The sequence below is a fragment of the Salmo salar genome, chromosome ssa03 (assembly GCF_905237065.1).
Source record: "Salmo salar chromosome ssa03, Ssal_v3.1, whole genome shotgun sequence".
Lineage (NCBI taxonomy): Eukaryota > Metazoa > Chordata > Actinopteri > Salmoniformes > Salmonidae > Salmo > Salmo salar.
This window is the reverse complement of record NC_059444.1, coordinates 32,342,227-32,362,552: the sequence shown is the minus strand read 5'-3', so window position 1 is coordinate 32,362,552 and position 20,326 is coordinate 32,342,227. Positions and strand designations below refer to the sequence as shown.

Below are 20,326 nucleotides of genomic sequence, written 5' to 3'. Positions count from 1 at the left end.
ATTTTAATGACTTCAGTATACTCTACAGTGCCCTACTTTTATTTAAATGAAATAGACAGGAACAGGAGCACGAGAAAGATTATACTCTTTCAACCCAAATGGAGTCAGTTCCTTCTGTAAGCACACAGGTAGGCAGAGCATGTTTTGGTCATCAATACCTCTTGATTGATTCCTACATCAAAACTCAGGTGTAACGTCGACACAGGGAGTCAGGAAGCAGGTGCTGTTAGTGAGTTTAATATTAATGAACATACAAGGATACAAAACAAGAGAAACGTCTGACAAGGAAAGATAACCAATAACAAAAGAGTGCTATATAAAGGGTAAGTAATCAGGGAGTAAGATGCAGGAGTGTGTAAAGATGGGTTGCCAGGACCGAGAGCCAGACGCGTTAGATTGAGGCCGGTACCCAGAAGTGAGGCTGACCGTGACCCCCAGCTTCTCCATGAAAGCCTTCTATACGTGATGTGAATTGGGGGCCACGATCGGAGACCATATCCTCCGGAAGGCCATAGTGCTGGAAGACTTGCTGGATCAATGCCTCAGCGGTAGGAAGACCAGAGCAAGTGAAATGAAACCGCATGATTTTGAGAATCTGTCCACAACCACCAAAATGGTGGTGAAACCATCAGAGGAGGGGAGATCAGTGACAAAATCAATGGGCAGATGAGACCAGGGACACTGAGGCACGGGAAGGGGAAGGTGTCTTCCTGCTGGAGCGTGCCAGGGAGATTTAGATTGAGTACATACTGAGCATGAGTAGACATGGTGTGCAACGTCCTGCGCCAAAGTGGACCACCAGTATTTCTCAGAAAGGGATTGACTGGTGCGGGTGATACCTGGGTGTCCAGTGATGAGGGACGTGTGTGCCCAGGTCAGCAACCAATCTCTGACCCCTTTGGGGACGTAGATGCGCTCCGTAGGGCAGGTGGCAGGAGCGGGATCCCTCTCCAGAGCCTGGCAGATGTCCACATCTACGTCCCAAAACACGGGGTCAACAATACGGGAGGACCGATTGATGGGCTGGCGTACACTCACAGATCCCTCCACTGACGTGGAACCACAGGGTGCGGGAAAGCTGATCCTCCGACATCCTGGTCCCCAGGCAGTAATCCTCCTCTCTGACCAGGAGATGGTGGGATTATGGAGTTGGAGCCACGGGAGGCCAAGGATGACTTTGTGCACAGGTGCGGAAGTGATGAGGAAGGAAAGGCTTTCCTGGTGCTTGGTTCCCACGGTGAGGTTGAGTGGAGCTGTGACGTGTGTAATAGTACTGGATCCCAATGGTCACATATCCAACACTTGGACCGGAAACAGAGTGGAGAACGGGTATGAGGTGAAGTGCAGGGAGAGACAAGGGCCTGGTCAATAAAATTCCCTGCGGCACCGGAATCCATTAGAGCTATAGAAACAATAGATGAGTGAAATCGATACTAAAAAAGGCGATGGAGAACTCATGCCTAACATAGGAGACGGATGATCACGGGGCCGTCCCTCTGCTCTCGTGGATTCCGGTTAGGGACATACCGGACACCGTTGAAGCTGATGCCCCTCCCGGTCGTGGCAGGGGCTCCCATCTGATGATGAGTGAAATAGAGGGAGCACTGGAGTAGGAAGTCACAGCATTTGGAGGGAGACCCGTCATATTTGTCCGGGAGGGACAAACGGGCATCGCTGACTTGGGCAGACTGTTGGATGGGCTGGGGTGCTGGCTCGACTTGTGGTAGAGAAACGTCTGACAAGGAAACAACCAATGAAGTCCAGGTGTGACTGATGAGACGCAGGAGTGCGTATAGATGGGTTGCCAGGACCAGTGGTTAGTAGACTGGCGACGTTGAGCACCGGCGAGGGGGAGTAAAGGTTGATTATTTGATGGATAAGACAACGTAATGAAACACTCCCTTTGACTGAAAAGGTGAAAGGTTTTATTACAGCAAATCCATCCAAAACTCAACAGTTTTAAATAGCAAGTTAAACATACAAAACACAGCTCACTTAACATAGTTGTTTTTTATTAAATATGTAAAAAGCAGGTCAAGTTATTCACAAATAAAATGCAAACATGCAACACATTTTGGGGAATGCATAATGAGTGGGACATCAGAAGAAAAACATGATCTATTTATAATTATTGACAGTACATGTTTACATTCCTTTTCATTTACACAATATACGACTAAAGTATTATGGTGCACTGCCGAGTTCAATAAGAATAAATGCAACATTAAGAAAGGGTATACAATATACGTACTTGGAATATAGTATGTCAAATTACTCAGTGAACTGACTCACAACTTTCCCTAAGACCTGTGGTTCAAAAGTCATATGAAAACATCTGAAATATACCCGACTTCCATTGAATACGACGGTGGCTAGTTGCTCTTGAAGTTGAAAAAAAAGGTTTATTGTGATCATACTACTCTACACTAAAATGTGCTCCCTTTCCCTTATGATGAAGCCATACTGATGAATCAACCTTGTTTCTGTCACTGTAGCACCAAATAAGGCATTTTTGAGTACGCACCGATTATCAAAATTCTTTGAATTGCTGAAGACAGTCACATACTAGTCATAATTTGTCTAACTAACTTACTACTACTTTTCAGTAATGATTCCCATGGACTGAACTGCCTACCATCGCGTAGAGCCAAATCAAGTCTCCTTAGTTTTTAATAAATATTGTTTTTGCAATTCAATTTGTAATTGTGTGAATTGTGAGAAACTATGGACAGATTGTCCATTCCAGAGTCCAATGACAGTGCAACATATGGAGGAAGGTTAAATAGGAGCTACTACCGGCCCTTCAGGGATTTTGCTTATTGCGTTCTCATGATTAATATGGTTGATATGTACAAGTCTTAAAATAAACAATAACTTTGAAACAACGTACATAATGGATGGATCATGGGACCGACCGAGGCTGGCAACATACTTAACACGTGCTGTCAGATAAAAACACTGTCTACTCCATATTACAATTTCATCAAATAGAGAATTTTGAATGACGTATTTTTTTCACCCTTTTTCAATGGCCTTGGAAACTTCTGTGATGGTCTGAGCTTTTCTGCATGTGGCGGTATGTAATAACAGCAACCTAGCCACAGCATTTCACCGACAGTCAACAAAACACACAGAATGCAGAACGGCTGAGGGATATCAAAAAAAAACGAGGGTCGTGCTTCTTTTCACGAGGTTGCTTCATGTGCTCAGTCTTCAAGAGAACAAAAAAAGAAACAAACCATTAGGAAAAAAATGTAATAAAAAGAAACTAAAAAATAAATCTTGTAACAAAGTTCTCACAAAGTAAAAGGGCATGGTGGTGGGGACACGGAGGGATGGCAGTCAGTACTCATCCTGCTGATCATCAGGAACCTCCTCTTCATGGACCCCTGGGTCCACGTCCTCTCCCTCTCCTGCACCTTCCTAAGGGGACACAAGCGGTCATAGCAAAATGTTAGGGCAACAGCCGCCATTGATCTTTTCAAGTAATTAACAGCATTAGGTAACCTAAATCAATTGATCAATTAATCAAACAACAGCCTGTGATCACAACGAAAATATCTCCCTAGAAAAGAACAAGTAGCAAAACATTTACTGTCCAATCCAGTACGAACATTCTAGAATCTAAAACAAATGTTGCACAACAACATCCCACACCCAATCGCCTTTGGGAAACTCCTATGAATAATCACTGAAGAGCAAATAACAGCCGATTGACCTGTTCGTCTGCAGAGTACAGGATCTCCATTAGCCTCTCCACGAACTGTGCGCTCTCCTGACCTTGCTCCTGTGCCAGCACTTCCACCTCCCGCAGCTTTCCAAAGTAAAAATCCCTCTCCTTCTCCACCCCCTCCAGTGCACGTTTTAATGTGTTCACCTGCACACAAAACAAGACAGACAAATTGATATTCCTTTCAAATCTTGTTATTTGACTTTAAACAACAAATTTGTCTGTGTGTAAACTGTTTTTGCAGTATTAATGATTTTTCTATTGTCAATCAAATCCAAATGGTCACGTGCGCCATCATAAAACTATTGCTGTTATACACTGCTGCTCATCTGATCCCCAACTTCTTGTTTCTCGGATCCTTTTCATGTTTCTGGCAATCTAATCCTTGTAAAATCAGGATTATGGAATTATCATCCAAGGCAGCTTGTAATTTCTTATCATTTTGGTTCTGCCAAAAATAATACACATCTTTCTTACTAATCTTACCAGTGAGTCCAACTTAGATATATTAAGTTGTAATGACGTTGTAATAGTAACTTATATGTATGAAATTGTTATGATGCAGTAGTAGTGGCTTTTTACCTGGTCATTGAGCAATGTGACCTGTGCTTCCAGTTCCCGCTCTCCTTTGGCCGGAGTTGTCGTTGCAACTGGGATTCTTTTGGCTGAAGAGGGTCTGGAGGACGGATGGGGGCTGCAAGGGTTTTGTTTCGGCGTTGTTGCGCTCGCCCTGGTGGCTCCTGAACACAAATATAGGTTAGTCAGTCAGTTTCCTAATCTACGTAAACAATGTCTGCTGTACAGAGAGGGGTATACTACAATCAATGCAGAGTTCTTCCAAAATAATATAAGATGGGCGCTGCACTACCTTGTGGACTTGCTGCGCCACTATGTAAACTCTTTTTTACTTTATTTGTTATAATTTAAGGCTCGAGATTGCCGGAAATGGCAGTTAAAGATTTTTGCATTTTTGAACACCTGAGTCCAAGGGGGACAGAGCCCCCTTTACAGGCATCCCCCCCACCTTACTCATCAGTACCACCTATTTAAAAACTCCTGGCCAGCTAACTTACCAGAATGAACTACAAATGTTCTGGTTTATTAAGAAAGCTACACTTTGTTTTTGGTTGTCAAGTCAATTAGACCATACCCATTTCAAGTTTATCTTTCTCAAAAATAAACTGTTATTTCAGAGTATTTAGGCAAGTAAACTGGCTAACTCACGGATCCTGCTTTGTATCATACCCCTCAGGCGGCTGGTCTTCTTACCTGCAGTGGGGGAGCTGGCTGCGTGGTGTTGAGACTTCTTTGGCAGGTTGAAGATCTGCTCACCGGGGTCAGGTGGGGGGATGGCATCCTGACCCTGTCTGGCCTGAAGTGGGTCATAATCTTTACCGTCGTAGTTGGCATCAAAGAACCTCTTGAACCACTGGATGAAGTCAAGGTTGTCCTGAAATCTAGCTTTCACCAGCTTTTCCACAGGAATAATCTTATAGAGAAGTGGAAAGAAATGATCAAGAATAAAAAATTGGGGTACTTGTTTACATTTTAGCAGACGCTCTTATCCAGAGCAACTTACAGTAGTGAATGCATACATTTCATTTCATGCATTTTTTTTTTTGTACTGGCCCCCCGTGGGAATCGAACCCACAACCCTGGCGTTGCACACACCATGCTGGCGTTGCAAACACCATGCTCTACCAACTGAGCCACAGGGAGGCTCAGTTTAATAATCTGCACTTTATTTTTTAGGAGCAAAATGAGTGTGTGTGTGTTTGTTCAATCAAATATAGCCTGGACTAGCCATAGTAACTAAATAAAAACCCTATCTAATGGTAAACTGTTATAAGTAGCTACAGTAGGTCCCGTCAGGACACTACTCACTCAGCCTCAGTCTCTCACCTTGTCCACATTCATTCTCTTGAAGGAGGCCTGCAGCAGCTTGAAGTTGTGAATGTACTCGTGCTCGAATTTAGCTTGGAACTTAACCTTCTTAAGACTGACGCAGCCAGGGAAGAGCAAATCCATGAACTGGCAGTAGGCCGCTCCTACAAGTGAATGAAAACAAAACCACGTCAGAAGACACAAAACTACAATTTGTTTCTCTTCTGATACAGGTTTGAAACTAATGATAATGAACAAATTATATTTTTCAGGCATACGCTTGATCGAAATGTCTCACAGCACTGCCATTAGCCAACCTGTGCACAATACTACCTACAGCAGACCAGACACAACAGGCTTGACAGCGCTGGAAGTGGCAAGCAGTGTTAACCTCAAAATAGTACCATTAGCACACCTTGCTGCAGGACTGTGTGTGGTTCAGCAGAGATTGGATTACTTGGGCCAGCCATGGCATGGTAGCCACAGCAAGTTCGCAAACTAGTTGTATTAATAGCACTGTCCGTCTTCTCTGTCAGAGCAAGGATAGGTTAGGAGCAGGGTTAGGTTTACACCAGGTTTCTTTGACTATACACATTACTATACCTATTACCAGGTCATTAGCAGAAGCTTAGTGTGGAACAGAGGAAAGCATGGACATATATCTCTCTCCCTTTCATCCTGCATCTCCCTTTCTATGCTAAGCCTATATCCTGAGCCCATAATGAGGTCCTTGGGTCTGGAAGGAAGAACCGTTTGCGGCAAGGTTAACAGGGTAATTATTCTTACCTGAGGAGAGCTGCTCCACTTTAGTGTAGTTCAGACCAAGAAGATCGTTAACCCAGGCAGTGATGTCATGCCTGCTCATAGTCTCCTGGGTTATTGAGGTAGAATATACGTTGACCGCCATTCCCCAACTGCAAAAGACAGAAAAGACACTAAGCAGTCAGTTACAATTCACTTTCTCCAAAACAATCTCAAAATAAGGATTTTTTTGTAAACTCTTTTACAGAATGGTTAGCCAACATGTTCTGTACACACAATTGTTGATCAACAGATAAAAGCCACCATATCATTTTCAACTAGTAACATTAAATGTAAAGTGATGCGGTAGCAAAGATGAAGCAAGGCAGATAACAATACAAACCATCATGGGGAAACTCGACAGCAAGCCGGTAAACGTAGGCCTATAACCAGAGCTACTAGTAACGAAATAAAGGCACACTGGTCTCAAGTCAAATTATGTGAGATCAGCGGGTATGCTGATTTTCATTCCAACCCATTTCCACTGTCAAATTGCTTAACATCTATTACAATTTATCTCCATGCATATCCCATGTTAGGTCCAGTAGCGTAATAACATGTTAGTAATGCGGTTATAAGATCGAGATGCCCGATTTAGCTGAATTGTATACAGACTATCGACTCTTGTAAACACACTCATAACAGGAGTTTGAGAATGGGTGTAACAGAACATCTATATGGGATGAGGAGGAGCAGACTTAGTTTTTTGGGTTTATTCTCATCCATTTTCATAATGAAGAGTTGAGATGTTAGGTTCAGAAACATCAACAGAGCAAAGTGACATGAAAGTGATGACTGCAAACAAATGTTTGAAACTGTTGATCACCCTTCACAGTAAATGCAAAAACGGTCTAAGTGTAGCCTACAATACGCAAAAGCCTTGTAAAGTGCAGCAAAAAAAAAAATATTTTCATTCTAATGATGAGGCAGGCTGGAGCGTATAATGTCAAAATGTATGACCTGAATTGCTGTTGCAACATATATTCTCAAATGGGTATCCTAAAAAATAACGGGCCTGGTGCTTAGGACATATGAACCACTATCTATCGCTCCACCACTCCAAATGCAAACATTCAGCTAATGAGTTTAAATTGTTTGTCACTGATACGGATACGCTGGCTATAAGGCGACGGACAATACATTTCCATTTGATACAATTATGGTAACAGCTACCGTTAGGCTACAATTACATCAAGCGCACAGTCAACATCCGAACAGCTAAACCCTAAACATGAATGGCAAAAACTGACAAGATATGGACTGGAGTTTCGGTTTCCAACTATCCTCTTTCATTGACTGCGCACTGAGACAGAAAATCGGACAGCCGTTCTCGTGTCAACAAAGCGGATGTACTGCTAGCTTTGTTAGCTCATTGGCTCTACTTGACCCAAACAAACGAGTTTATAATTTGAACAGACTGGGTTTAAAACCATGTCATAAAATAAACGGAATAGCTAAAACAGTAACGGTGCCCCTTTTCCCAGAACACCCGATTAGGTAGCGTACGGCCAACAAGAATATTCTAGCAGCTATTGCTATCGTCACAGTCAAGACAGTGACTGTATTTGACAATGAAGCAAGCTAACTTGCTAGTTTTTTCCCACAACGGTCCCATTTCCAACTGGCCAGACAATGTGTGTTATTTTATGTTTAAATGTCACCGATTTCGCTTTGGTATTATTGTGAACTTGCAGGGGCCTCCTCAAGACAATTTACGCCATGGTCAAGAAACAGTCACCAAGAAGGAAATACATCCAATGTTTTGGACGAGCTGATACATTGTAACAGAATTGAAAAGGGGCGAGCCGATGGCGTGAAAAAATCCAATGCTCGTGAAACAAATGTTCAGAGTTTTGCAGCAACCTTATTATTGCTCAAAGCCTTGCTATGAAGCCACGCCAAATGCGGCATTTGCACTGATTTACCTGTAGGCGCGCTCTCCTCGCACTGTATTTTTTCTGTAAGGAATGCAGTTGGATCCGTCCGTTGGGATGATGTCGTTGTTATTCTCTCCATTTGGGGACAGTGCTTGGGTGGGACCAGGCATTGGGTCTCTAAAATATTGAACAGATGATCTGTTCTCTCTCTATGAAAGGACGATGCGATATAAAGTGCCGCACCTCGGGCTCGTTCTCCTGTCTGCTTATTCTTCACAAATCTGACTCTGGTGACGTAGGTGCACCCTAACCAACCACGTGACTGGTGATGGGGGCGCGCTTCTTGGACAGTGGACGGCGAATTCCACGAATAGAAAACGAAGGGACATATATATATATATATATACACACACATACATACACACACACATATACATTAACTAGGCAAGTCTGTTAAGAACAAATTCTTGTTTACAATGACGGCCTACCAAAAGGCCTCATTCTGGACTAAATTCTAGGGTTAAAAATATAAATAAATTAAATAAAAATATAGGACAAAACACACATCACACAAGAGAGACAACACTAGATAAAGAGAGGCCTAAGACGACAACATAGCATGGTAGCAACACATGACAACACAGCATGGTAGTAACACAACATGACAACAACGTGGTAGCAACACAATATGGCAGCAGCACAAAACATGGCACAAACATTATTGGGCACAGACAGCAGCACAAAGGGCAAGAAGGTAGAGACAAAAATACATCAAGCAAAGCAGCCACAACTGTCAGTAAGAGTGTCCTTGAATGAGTCTTTGAATTTGAGTGTTTTGGTGTTTGAGTGTTTGTTGCAGCTCGTTCCAGTCGCTAGCTGCAGTGAACTGAAAAGAGGAGCGACCCAGGGATGTGTGTGCTTTGGGGACTTTTAACAGAATGTGACTGGCAGAATGGGTGTTATATGTGGAGGATGAGGGCTGAAGTAGATATCAAAGATAGGGGGGCATGAGGCCTAAGAGGGTTTTATAAATGAGCATCAACCAGTGGGTCTTGCGAAGGGTATACAGAGATGACCAGTTTACAGAGGAGTAGAGTGCAGTGATGTGTCCTATAAGGAGCAATGGTGGCAAATCTGATGGCCGAATGGTAAGAACATCTAGCCGCTCGAGAGCACTCTTACCTGCCGATCTATAAATTACGTCTCCGTAATCTAGCATGGGTAGGATGGTCATCTGAATCAGGGTTAGTTTGGCAGCTGGGGTGAAAGAGGAGCGATTACGATAGAGGAAACCAATTCTAGATTTAACTTAAGGGGTGGCAGGTAGCCTAGTGGTTAGAGCGTTGGGCCAATAACCAAAAGGTTGCTGGGTCGAATCCCCGAGCTGACAAGGTAATCTGTTGTTCTGCCCCTGAACAAGGCAGTTAATCCACTGTTCCCCGGTAGGCCGTCATTATAAATATGAATTTGTTCTTAAATGACTTGCCTAGTTATTAAATAAAGCTTACATTTAAAATATCTTAAAACATTTAGCCTTCAGCTTTGATATGTGCTGAGAGAAGGACAGTGTACCGTCTAGCCAAACACTCAAACTTTAGTGCTTGACTACCTCAAGCTCTAAACCATCAGAGGTATAAATCACTCCTGTGGGGAGAGGGGCATTCTTCTTACCAAACCACATGACCTTTGTTTTGGAGGTGTTCAGAACAAGGTTCATGTTGAGTATAGGGGGCAGTATTTTCACGGCCGGATGAAAAACGTACCCAAATTAAACTGCCTCCTACTCAGACTCAGAAGGTAGGATATGCATATTATTAGTAGATTTGGATAGAAAACACTCTGAAGTTTCTAAAACTGTTTGAATGATGTCTGTGAGTATAACAGAACTCATATGGCAGGCAAAAACCTGAGAAAAATCCAACCAGGAAGTTTGACCTCACATGGTTGTAGTCATTTCATTTCATGTCCTATCTAAACTACAGTGTCTGTGATGTCATATTGCACTTCCTAAGGCTTCCACTAGATGTCAACAGTCATTAGAACCTTGTTTGAGGCTTCTACAATGCAATTTGATTGAATAATACCCGGAAGAGTAAGTGGTCAACCTGGTGTCATTGACTTACCTCGTGCGCACTCACGCAGGGCTAGCCCTTTTTATTTTTCTTCTGTAATGAATCTGCTATTGTCCGGTTGGAATATTATCAAAATTCTACGTTAAAAACACCCCAAAGATTGATTGTGAACATGGTTTGACATGTTTCTACAAACGCTGAGGGAACTTTATAACTTTTCGTCGACGGTGGATAGATGCATTTTGGAATGGTGATCTCGACGCGCCATCAAAACGGATTTATTTCGACATAAATTATGGACTTTATCGAACAAATGAACATTTCTTGTGGAAGTGGGAGACCTTCCGTGTGCATTCAGCCGAAGATCAGCAAAGGTAAGATAATATTTTTAACATATTTCAGCGTTTTGTGGATGCCGTGGCTGGACGGCTAACTGAATAGCTTGGGGCTCAGTACTCAGAATATTGAACAATGTGCTTTCTCCATAAAGTTATTTTGAAATCTGACAAAGCGTTTGCATAAAGGAATAGTTCATCTATACTTCTTTAATTAATTGTTATATATTTTGTCAACGTTTATGATGAGTATTTCTGTAAATTATGGTGCACATTCACCGGAAATTTTGGGGTGAATACATTTTCTGAACGTCACGTGCCAATGTCAAATGGGTTTTTTGGATATAAATATGAACTTGATGGAACAAAAAATGCATGTATTGTCTAACATAATGTCCTAGGAGTGTCATCTGATGAAGATCGTCAAAGGTTAGTGCATATTTTTAGCTGGTTTTGCTTTTGAACTGCTACCCTTGCTTGGAAAATGGCTGTCCTTGCAAGGAAAATGGCTGTGTTGTTGTTTTTTTGCTGTGGTGGTATCCTAACATAATCTAATGTTTTGCTTTCGCTGTAAAGCCTTTTTGAAATCGGACAACGTGGTTGGATTCAGGAGAAGTGTATCTTTAAAATGGTGTAAAATAGTCATATGTTTGAGAAAATGTAATTGTGGTATTTTAGTTGTTTTTGAATTTCGCGCCAAGCGATCCCATTGGCTGTTGGCTAGGGGTTCCGCTAGCGGAATGCCTAGATGTAAGAAGTTAATTAAGGGCAGAGAAAGCTTGTTGGACACTAAGAAAGCTTTGTTGTAGAGTGTTTAACACAAAATCCGGAGAGGGGCCAGTTGAGTATAATACTGTATCATCTGCACATAAATGGATGAGAGAGCTTCCTACTGCCAGAGCTATGTTGTTGATGTAAATTGAGAGGAGCGTGGGGCATATGGCCACTTTCTCACTCATACGCTAAAATGTTTTCTTTATTTTGTGTCTCTGCTTCAATAGCTGGTCTACTTGTAGATATTTAAATGACCTGACTAAATTATAAGATTATGCATCTATTGTGCTCAGTGGCGACTTGTCATTCACCTGTTTTGAGCCCCACATAAAAAAAATACAAAATCATATTTTTTTTTAGGCTTGCCTGTTTTGCATGTTATTTTGGCATTAATACGTGTCACATATCAGTTTGCAAACAATGTAAAAAATATATATCATTAAGTTAATAAAGCCGCATACAAACACGGTCTCTTTTTTGTTTTCTTGAGTAACGCTTCGATCACACCAACAGCGTCATTTCATTTTGGTACACCAGAATGACATTAATTTCCAATGAAACGCTGCGCTTGCCTAGCAGTGCAAACGTTGGATTTATCGAACGTATGCGTCAAACTGTATGCGTAGACGGCTTGACAGAAATGGTAGCAGAAGGTGAATGTTGAACTTTTGTTGTCTACATGTTCAGACGATGCTGCGTACTATTTTGTGCAATGACACTGTCGGTGTGATCGATGAGTAAGGAGGCTCCAAAACGCAGGTGTTTCAGCCTAGCTCAGTGCTTTGTGTGGTGGTGGGGCAAGCCAGTGTAAAATACTTAGCGTTGCGCCTTGATTGGGTCAGTGTTCTGTCACTAATGGGGACACTATGGGTAGAGCTCGAAAATTCAAGGCCCTTGAGTGCTACCATAGTTACATTGGAAGTGCCCATCCAAGAAGGCTCAAGGTCATTGGCCACAGATAGAATGACGTCAAATCACGTTATATCTACAGTAGCTTTGATTGGACTGATCATGTCAACATCACACTTTCAAAATCTTAGCTCGCAGACATCATCATGAATCAAGTAGACAATCTACTGGCAAATCCTTTCAAATCCTTGTCATATGAAGAGAAAAAATGAAGAGAAATTATAGATAAAATGTATCGGTGCTCCTGGGCCATTGGACATAAACATTAAACAACAAGTAGGAAATCGCAAATTCAACAATGAGTGGTTTGGAAGGATTCAGTGGCTAACTGCAAGCATTGCAAAGCAATCATTAGCCTGCTATTCAGTGGAGTGGCTGTGTGGTCCCAACTCTAAGATTAAGAGTCTCTTTTCCTAGTTTAAAGGTGACCAAGAACCCGATGGTCACTCTGACAGAGCTCCAGAGTTCCTCTGTGGAGATGGGAGAACCTTCCAGAAGGACAACCATCTCTGCAGCACTCCACCAATCAGGTAGAGTGGCCAGACAGAAGCCACTCCTCATTAAAAGGCATATGACAGCCCGCTTGGAGTTTGACAAAAGGCACTTAAAGGCCTCTCAGACCATGAGAAACAGGATTCTCTGGTCTGATGAAACCAAGATTTAACTCTTTGGCCACTTCTGGAGGAAACATGGCACCATTCCTACGGTGAAGCATGGTGGTGGCAGCATCATGCTGTGGGTTTTTTTTTCAGCGGCAGGGACTGGGAGACTAGTCAGGATTGAGGCAAAGATGAACAGAGCAAAGTACAGAGAGATCCTTAATGAAAACCTGCTCCTGAGCACTCAGGACCTCAGAAGGTGAACCTTCACCCCAGTCTAACAGGACAACAACCGTAAGCACACAGCCAAGACAATGCAGGAGTGGCTTCGGGACAAGTCTCTGAATGTCCTTGAGTGGCCCAGCCAGAGCCCGAACTTGAAACCGATCTAACATCTCTCGTGAGACTTGAAAATAGCTGTGCAGCGACGCTCACCATCCAACCTGACAGAGCTTGAGAGGATCTGCAGAGAAGAATGGGAGAAACTCCCCAAATACAGGTGTGCCAAGCTTGTAACGTCATACCCAAGATGACTCGAGGCTGTAATCGCTGCCAAAGGTGCTTCAGCAAAGTACTGAGTAAAGTGTCTGAATACTTATGTAAATGTGATATTTCTGTCTTTTATTTGTAATAAATTAGAAAAAATGTCTAAAAACCTGGTTTTGCTTTGTCATTATGGGGTATTGTGTGTAGATTGATGAGGTGAAAAAACTATTTAAAAGGGGTCTGAATACATTCTGAATGCACTGTACATAGCGGGCTGCACTTGCCCCACTGACACGCCACATGGCAGGCTGGGAGCAGTAAAGGGTCAGCTGTAGGGCAGCACCTGGTTAGGCTGGGCGGGTAAAGACCTGCCTTGCTCAAGGACACAATAGTTGTAGGTTGCACCTGAGAAAGTGATGCCAGTAACCTCTGGTTGCCAGTTGACTGATTCCTGTGAATCCCGACAGATTCTCCCAGTGTCAGACATTCCAACCATTCCAACGATTATTGACATGCAGAGTTAGGGTTGCAAAGCTACCAGCAATTTACTAAAATTACCGGAATCTATGGTAATTTAGGTCATTAACAGGTAATATATGGCAATCTATTGCAATTGTAGTCATTTTTGGTCTGTTCTAACTAGAGGTCGACCGATTATAATTTTTCAACGCCGATACCGATTATTGGAGGAACAAAAAACCCGATTTTTTACATTTATTTATTTATTTGTAATAATGACAATTACAACAATACTGAATGAACACTTATTTTAACTAACGTTTAAGTGCCTTGCTCAGAACAAGAGAACATATGAAAGCTGGTGGTTCCTTTTAACATGAGTCTTCAATATTCCCAGGTAAGAAGTTTTAGGTTGTAGTTATTATAGGAATTATAGTACTATTTCTCTCTATACGATTTGTATTTCATTTACCTTTGACTATTGGTTGTTCTTATAGGCACTTTAGTATTGCCAGTGTAACAGTATAGCTTCCGTCCCTCTCCCCCTCCTACCTGGGCTCGAACCAGGAACACATCGACAACAGCAACCCTCGAAGCAGCGTTACCCATTCAGAGCAAGTGACGTTTGAAACGCTATTAGCTCGCACCCCGCTAACTAGCTAGCCATTTCACATGGGTTACACCAGCCTAATCTCGGGAGTTGATAGGCTTGAAGTCATAAACAGCGCAATGCTTGAAGCATTGCGAAGAGCTGCTGGCAAAACGCACGAAAGTGCTGTTTGAATGAATGCTTACGAGCCTGCTGGTGCCTACCATCGCTCAGTCAGACTGCTCTATCAAATCATAGACTTAATTAGAATATAATAAACACACAGAAATACGAGCCTTAGGTCATTAATATGGTCGAATCTGGAAACTATCACGTTCATTCTTTCAGTGAAATATGGAACCGTTCCGTATTTTATCTAACGGGTGGCATCCATAAGTCTAAATATTCCTGTTACATTGCACAACCTTCAATGTTATGTCATAATTACGTAAAATTCTGGCAAATTAGTTTTCGCAACGAGCCAGGCGGCACAAACTGTTGCATATACCCTGACTCTGCGTGCAATGAACGCCAGAGAAGTGACACAATTTCACCTGGTTAATATTGCCTGCTAACCTGGATTTCTTTTAGCTAAATATGCAGGTTTAAAAATATATACTTCTGTGTATTGATTTTAAGAAAGGCATTGATGTTTATGGTTAGGTACAGTCGTGCAACGATTGTGCTTTTTTTCGCAAATGCGCTTTTGTCAAATCATCCCCCATTTGGCTTAGTCGGCTGTCTTGTTAGGAAGAAATAGTCTTCACTGTTCGCAACGAGCCAGGTGGCCCAAACTGCTGCATATACCCTGACTCTGTTGCAAGATAAGTGACACATTTTCCCTAGTTAAAAGAAATTCATGTTAGCAGGCAATATTAACTAAATATGCAGGTTTAAAAATATATACTTGTGTATTGATTTTAAGAAAGGCATTGATGTTTACGGTTAGGTACACGTTGGAGCAATGTGTACCTAAGCGATTATATGCAACACAGGACAGGCTAGATAAACTAGTAATATCATCAACCATGTTGATTATGATTGATTAATTGTTTTTTATAAGATAAGTTTAATGCTAGCTAGCAACTTACCTTGGCTTTTTACTGCATTTGCGTAACAGGCAGGCTCCTCGTGGAGTGCAATGTAAAGCAGGTGGTTAGAGCGTTGGACTAGCTAACCGTAAGGTTGCAAGATTGAATCCCCGAGCTGACAAGGTAAAAATCTGTCGTTCTGCCCCTGAACAAGGCAGTAAACCCACCGTTCCTAGGCCGTCATTGAAAATAATGTGTTCTTAATTGACTTGCCTAGTTAAATATAGGTGTAAAAAAAAAAATATATATATATATATATATATATATATATATATATATATATATTTTTTTTTAATAACAAAAAAAAATAATATTCGGCCAAATCGTCGTCCAAAATACCGATTTCCGATTGTTATGAAAACTTGAAATCGGCCCTAATTAATTGCCCATTCCGATTAATCGGTCGACCTCTAGTTCTAACGAATATTGCCATAGAACAAGCAAGATGCAGTCTACATATTGCATTGGGGCAAATCTATCAGCGTTTTGTGTGATGATGAAAGCTTGATGCTGTCATATAGCCAGAGTTGCTGAAAAAAATAACTCTGCCTCCCAACAATAGCCAATGTTTGCTATTGACAGCCTGACTGTGTCTTCCTTGTACTTTTTATTGTGATATCCAATTGGTAGTGACAGTCTTGTCCCATCGCTGCAATTCCGGTACGGACTCAGGAGAGGCAAAGGTCAAGAGCCATGCGTCCTCCGAAACACGACCCCGCCAAACCGCACTGCTTCTTGACACACAGCTCGCTTAACCCGGAAGCCAACACACCAATGTGTCCGAGGAAACAGCGTACAACTGGCGACACGAGTCAACGTGCAGGCGCCCGGCCCTCCACAACGAGTCACTAGAGTGCGATGGGACAACGACATCCCAGCCGGCCAAAACCTCCTCTAACCTGGACGACGCTGGGCCAATTGTGCGCCGTGGGTCTCCCGGTTGCGGCCGACTGCGACACAGCCCGGAATCGAACCCAGGTCTGTAGTGATGCCTCTAGCACTGCGATGCAGTGCCTTAGACCGCTGCCCCGCTTTAGACCGCTGTTTTTTTATGCTGTGTAGGCCTACATATAGCTTGCCTAGATAGCTGCAGCGTGCAGGCGCCAACTACCCTCCTGAAAAAAAACATGGTATTTTGGTTTCTTTTTAACCATTTTGTTTGAAAACAATCACAGTAAGTTACTCAATTGTTACCCAGAAATTATTTGATATTGAGATAAAAATGACTGCATTGGACCTTTAACATAGAAAAATAAATAAGTGTGTGAAAAAAATGAAGAATATTTCATGCTGAAACCCTCATATTAAACACCAATGGTATTCACTAAGTTGGTTTATATTTAGGATAATATTTTACAGGTTTGTCCAAATGTTTTTATTATCTTATTTGATTATTTTATATATTTCACGTGTTAAGGCCAGAGATACCTTTGTATATATATTGTATGTGGACACCCCTTCAAATGAGTGGATTCAGCTATTTCAGCCACATCCGTTGCTGACAGGTGTATAAAATCAAGCACACAGCCATGCAATCTCCATAGACAAACATTGGCAGTAGAATGGCCTTACTGAAGAGCTCAGTGACTTTCAACGTGGCACCGTCATGGCATGTCACCTTTCCAACAAGTCAGTTCATCAAATTTCTGCCTTGCTAGAGCTACCCCAGTCAACTGTAAGTGCTGTTTTTGTGAAGTGGGAACATCTGGGAGCAAAAAAGGCTCAGCTGCGAAGTGGCAGGCCACACAAGCTCACAGAAGTGCTGAAGCACGTAGTGTGTAAAAAACGCCTGTCCTCGGTTGCAACACTCACTTCAGAGTTCAAAACTGCCTCTGGAAGCAACGTCAGCACAAGAAATGTTTGTCGGAAGCTTCATGAAATGGGTTTCCATGGCCGAGCAGCCACACACAAGCCTAAGATCACCATGCGCAATGCCAAGCGTCGGCTGGTGTAAAGCTCATCACCATTGAACTCTGGAGCAGTGGAAAAGCGTTCTTTCGAGTGATGAATCACGCTTCACCATTTGGCATTCTGATGGACTAATCTGCGTTTGGCGGATGCCAGGAGAACGCTACCTGCCTGAATGCATAGTGAAAACAGTAAAGTTTGGTAGAGGAGGAATAATAGTCTGGGGCTGTTTTTGATGGTTCGGGCTAGGCCCCTTAGTTCCAGTGAAGGGAAATCTTAACGCTACAGCATAAAATAACATTTTAGACGATTCTGTCCTTCCAACGTTGTGGCAACAGTTTGGTAAAGGCCTTTTCCTATTTCAGCATGACAATGCCCCATGCACAAAGCGAGGTCCATACAGAACGGTTTGTCGAGATCGGTGTGGAAGAGCTTGACTGGCCTGCACAGAGCCCTGACCTCAACCCTATCGAACACCTTTGGGATAATTGGATCGCCGACTGCGAGCCTGGCATAATCGCCCAACGTCAGTGCCCGACCTCACTAATGCTCGTGGCTGAATGGAAGCAAGTCCCTGCAGCAATGTTCCAACATCTAGTGGAAAGCCTTCCCAGAATCGTGAAGGCTGTTATAGCAGAAAAGAGGGAACCAACTCCATTTTAATGCCCATGATTTTGGAATGAGATGTTCGATGAGCTGGTGTCCACATACTTTTGGTCATGTAGTGTACTTTAGTTTACTAATAAACTACTAAAGTTTCCAGTAATATACCCTCCCTTTTGCAACCCTATACATAATTGACATACTTCAGTGTGTGAATATAGAATGGATCTTTCGATCATCTCTGAACAATGAATTGAAACTTGTTTTGTTTTTATATATACACAATTGGAATGAAATAGAAGCCAGCCTAAATTGTAATCTTCTGACAGTGAACACACTGTTTATTTTTTTGGTAAACTACAACACCGTGAACTATTCAGTCAGTGCACACATGACTAATAAAAAAAATGTCCAAAGAGATTGCATGGAATTATTATGATTTACCACATAGGTGTTCTCCATGAAAACATAATGACTGCAGAAATCATGCCATAAGGCAAAAATGCCAAGTTGAACTGAGAATTTCAGATCTCAACATGCATTTTTTAGTAGTTGCTTTGAGGCATCAGCTGTCTGGGCCACCTTGCTGGCTGCAACTGAACTGCAGCATTGATTAGCACTGTACCATTGTGGTGTCATGCTGTTCAATGTGTTAAACCCGAGCAACAGTACAATTAGGATATGTCTCTGGTGGCTGAGACTTGCAATGAACGTAATAGTTTAACGTCATTTTTACAAGCTTTCGCTTGGTGTTCGATATCCAAGTTTGACATTCTTGCACCTTTAGCAAGAGAGTTTTGGCTACAAACGTGCAGTCCCCTGTCCCGCGCACAGTGGTTTAAATGTGCATATGTGTCAATTGTGAAAACGACACACAGACCAAAGTGAAAGTGGAGTAGTGACTGAAACTTGCTAGCTAGTTGGCCAGCTGTCAAACCAAACAGTTAGCATGCTAGCTAGTTAGCTAGCTAATCAAGGCATAATTAGTCAACATCGGCTTCGGTAGCTAGCACCAGAGACGGAAGAGGAAGCGAGACATCGCACTGCCTAATTCTTTCTGGTTCATATACTGTCAATTAACTAGCAGACCAGACATTAGCTGCTTTATTAATGCATTGGTGCCCCGTTAAGATGACCGGAAGTGACCATATTTTTTCTACGTTAAACGGCCAGAGTGGGACATCTTCATTTATACACCATCTTTGCAATTGTACTGTACACTGGACTAGCTAACCAGGTAGCAATAATTACAAACCCACTTTGACAGAAACTGGTTGCCAAGATATTTACCACATTACATCGAGTATAATTCAAAAACATAACACTGAAGTGTACGGCCCATACATATCCTGAAACATATTCCACACGTTTATTATTATGAATATATTTTTTATCACACATTGCAACCGTAGATCTTTGACTCACCAGTGAACTCAGATCCCAGGTTACTCCGTGTTAAAAAAAAACTGCTATATTTTCGAGTCACCCCACCTCTTTCCATTCAATGAAGGGATTCGATTAATTTGGCCCGGGTTCCCGTGTATCAGTGTTTTGCAACGGGTGAAAGTTGATCGGAAGTCGGGAAAAAATGAGGTCAAATCATGATGTCAGTGATCTTCAGGCCAGAAAGTGGGAGCTCTAGAAAAAAATATACTAGATTTTCCGACTTGGAATTCCAAGTTGGATGACCGTTTTAAAACGATTTTTCCCAGTCAGAGTTTTTTCTCGAGTTCCCAGTTGTCTTGAACAAAAAGGTCAGGGTGAAATCGGCTCAAAACAAAGCAATTTAATTAAGCACTGGGAGTAATGAGTAGGATTCACATGCAACAGTGATTGCTTTTGATAAAAACACTTTATCTGCCTTCCCAATGAAAACTAGTTTGAAAATTCGGAAAAGAGATGTTGTATGTTTCTGGACAATGCACCAAGATGCCTCGTAGACAACATGACCCAGCAGCACAGCCTCAGAGATTACTGTTCGATTTGAGAATGGTTCTCCTCCCTCACCGCTTTTGCCCGGTCACGTCATGGGCCATAGACCGGTGTCAGGCGGCTCAGCATAATCGAATCCACCGATTGTAGACGCTGATGACGCCGACAACGGACACATCTTTTCTTCGACAAGCGTTGCTGAAGCTGATTGGCTTGATCTGGTGTGATTTCGACCTGTCATAACTTGATGCGTTGCTCATTGGGACAGCTGTATGTG

The 20,326-nt window shown here is 42.3% G+C and overlaps 1 protein-coding gene across 3 annotated transcripts; it reads right to left on the bottom strand.

The window, feature by feature from the left end:
* Nucleotides 1-1,991: 1,991 nt before the first annotated feature.
* On the bottom strand, nt 1,992-19,655 carry LOC106599798 (microtubule-associated protein RP/EB family member 2). Of its 3 annotated transcripts, XM_014191127.2 has the most exons (8): nt 8,341-8,625; nt 6,401-6,528; nt 5,633-5,778; nt 5,000-5,219; nt 4,313-4,470; nt 3,719-3,877; nt 3,301-3,423; nt 1,992-3,211 (listed from the first exon to the last, which is right to left on the bottom strand). In XM_014191127.2, exons 1-7 carry the CDS (start codon nt 8,460-8,462, stop codon nt 3,343-3,345), a joined length of 1,014 nt encoding a protein of 337 aa, XP_014046602.2. In that variant the 5' UTR covers nt 8,463-8,625; the 3' UTR covers nt 1,992-3,211; nt 3,301-3,342. The 3 variants fall into 3 exon arrangements, with proteins under 3 accessions (XP_014046602.2, XP_014046604.2, XP_014046601.2); XM_014191129.2 differs by lacking the exon at nt 8,341-8,625 and adding an exon at nt 19,543-19,655 and having other exon boundaries at nt 1,992-3,423; XM_014191126.2 differs by having other exon boundaries at nt 1,992-3,423.
* Between the last annotated feature and the right edge of the window lie 671 nt (nt 19,656-20,326).

Coding starts and splice junctions, on each gene's coding strand:
- LOC106599798 (XM_014191126.2), bottom strand. CDS start 8,462: ATGCCTGGTCCCACCCAAGCACTGTCCCCAAATGGAGAGAATAACAAC. Junction 6,529..8,340: donor CGAGGAGAGCGCGCCTACAG/GTAAATCAGTGC, acceptor TGTCTTTTGCAG/TTGGGGAATGGCGGTCAACG. Junction 3,424..3,718: donor TGTACTCTGCAGACGAACAG/GTCAATCGGCTG, acceptor GTGTCCCCTTAG/GAAGGTGCAGGAGAGGGAGA.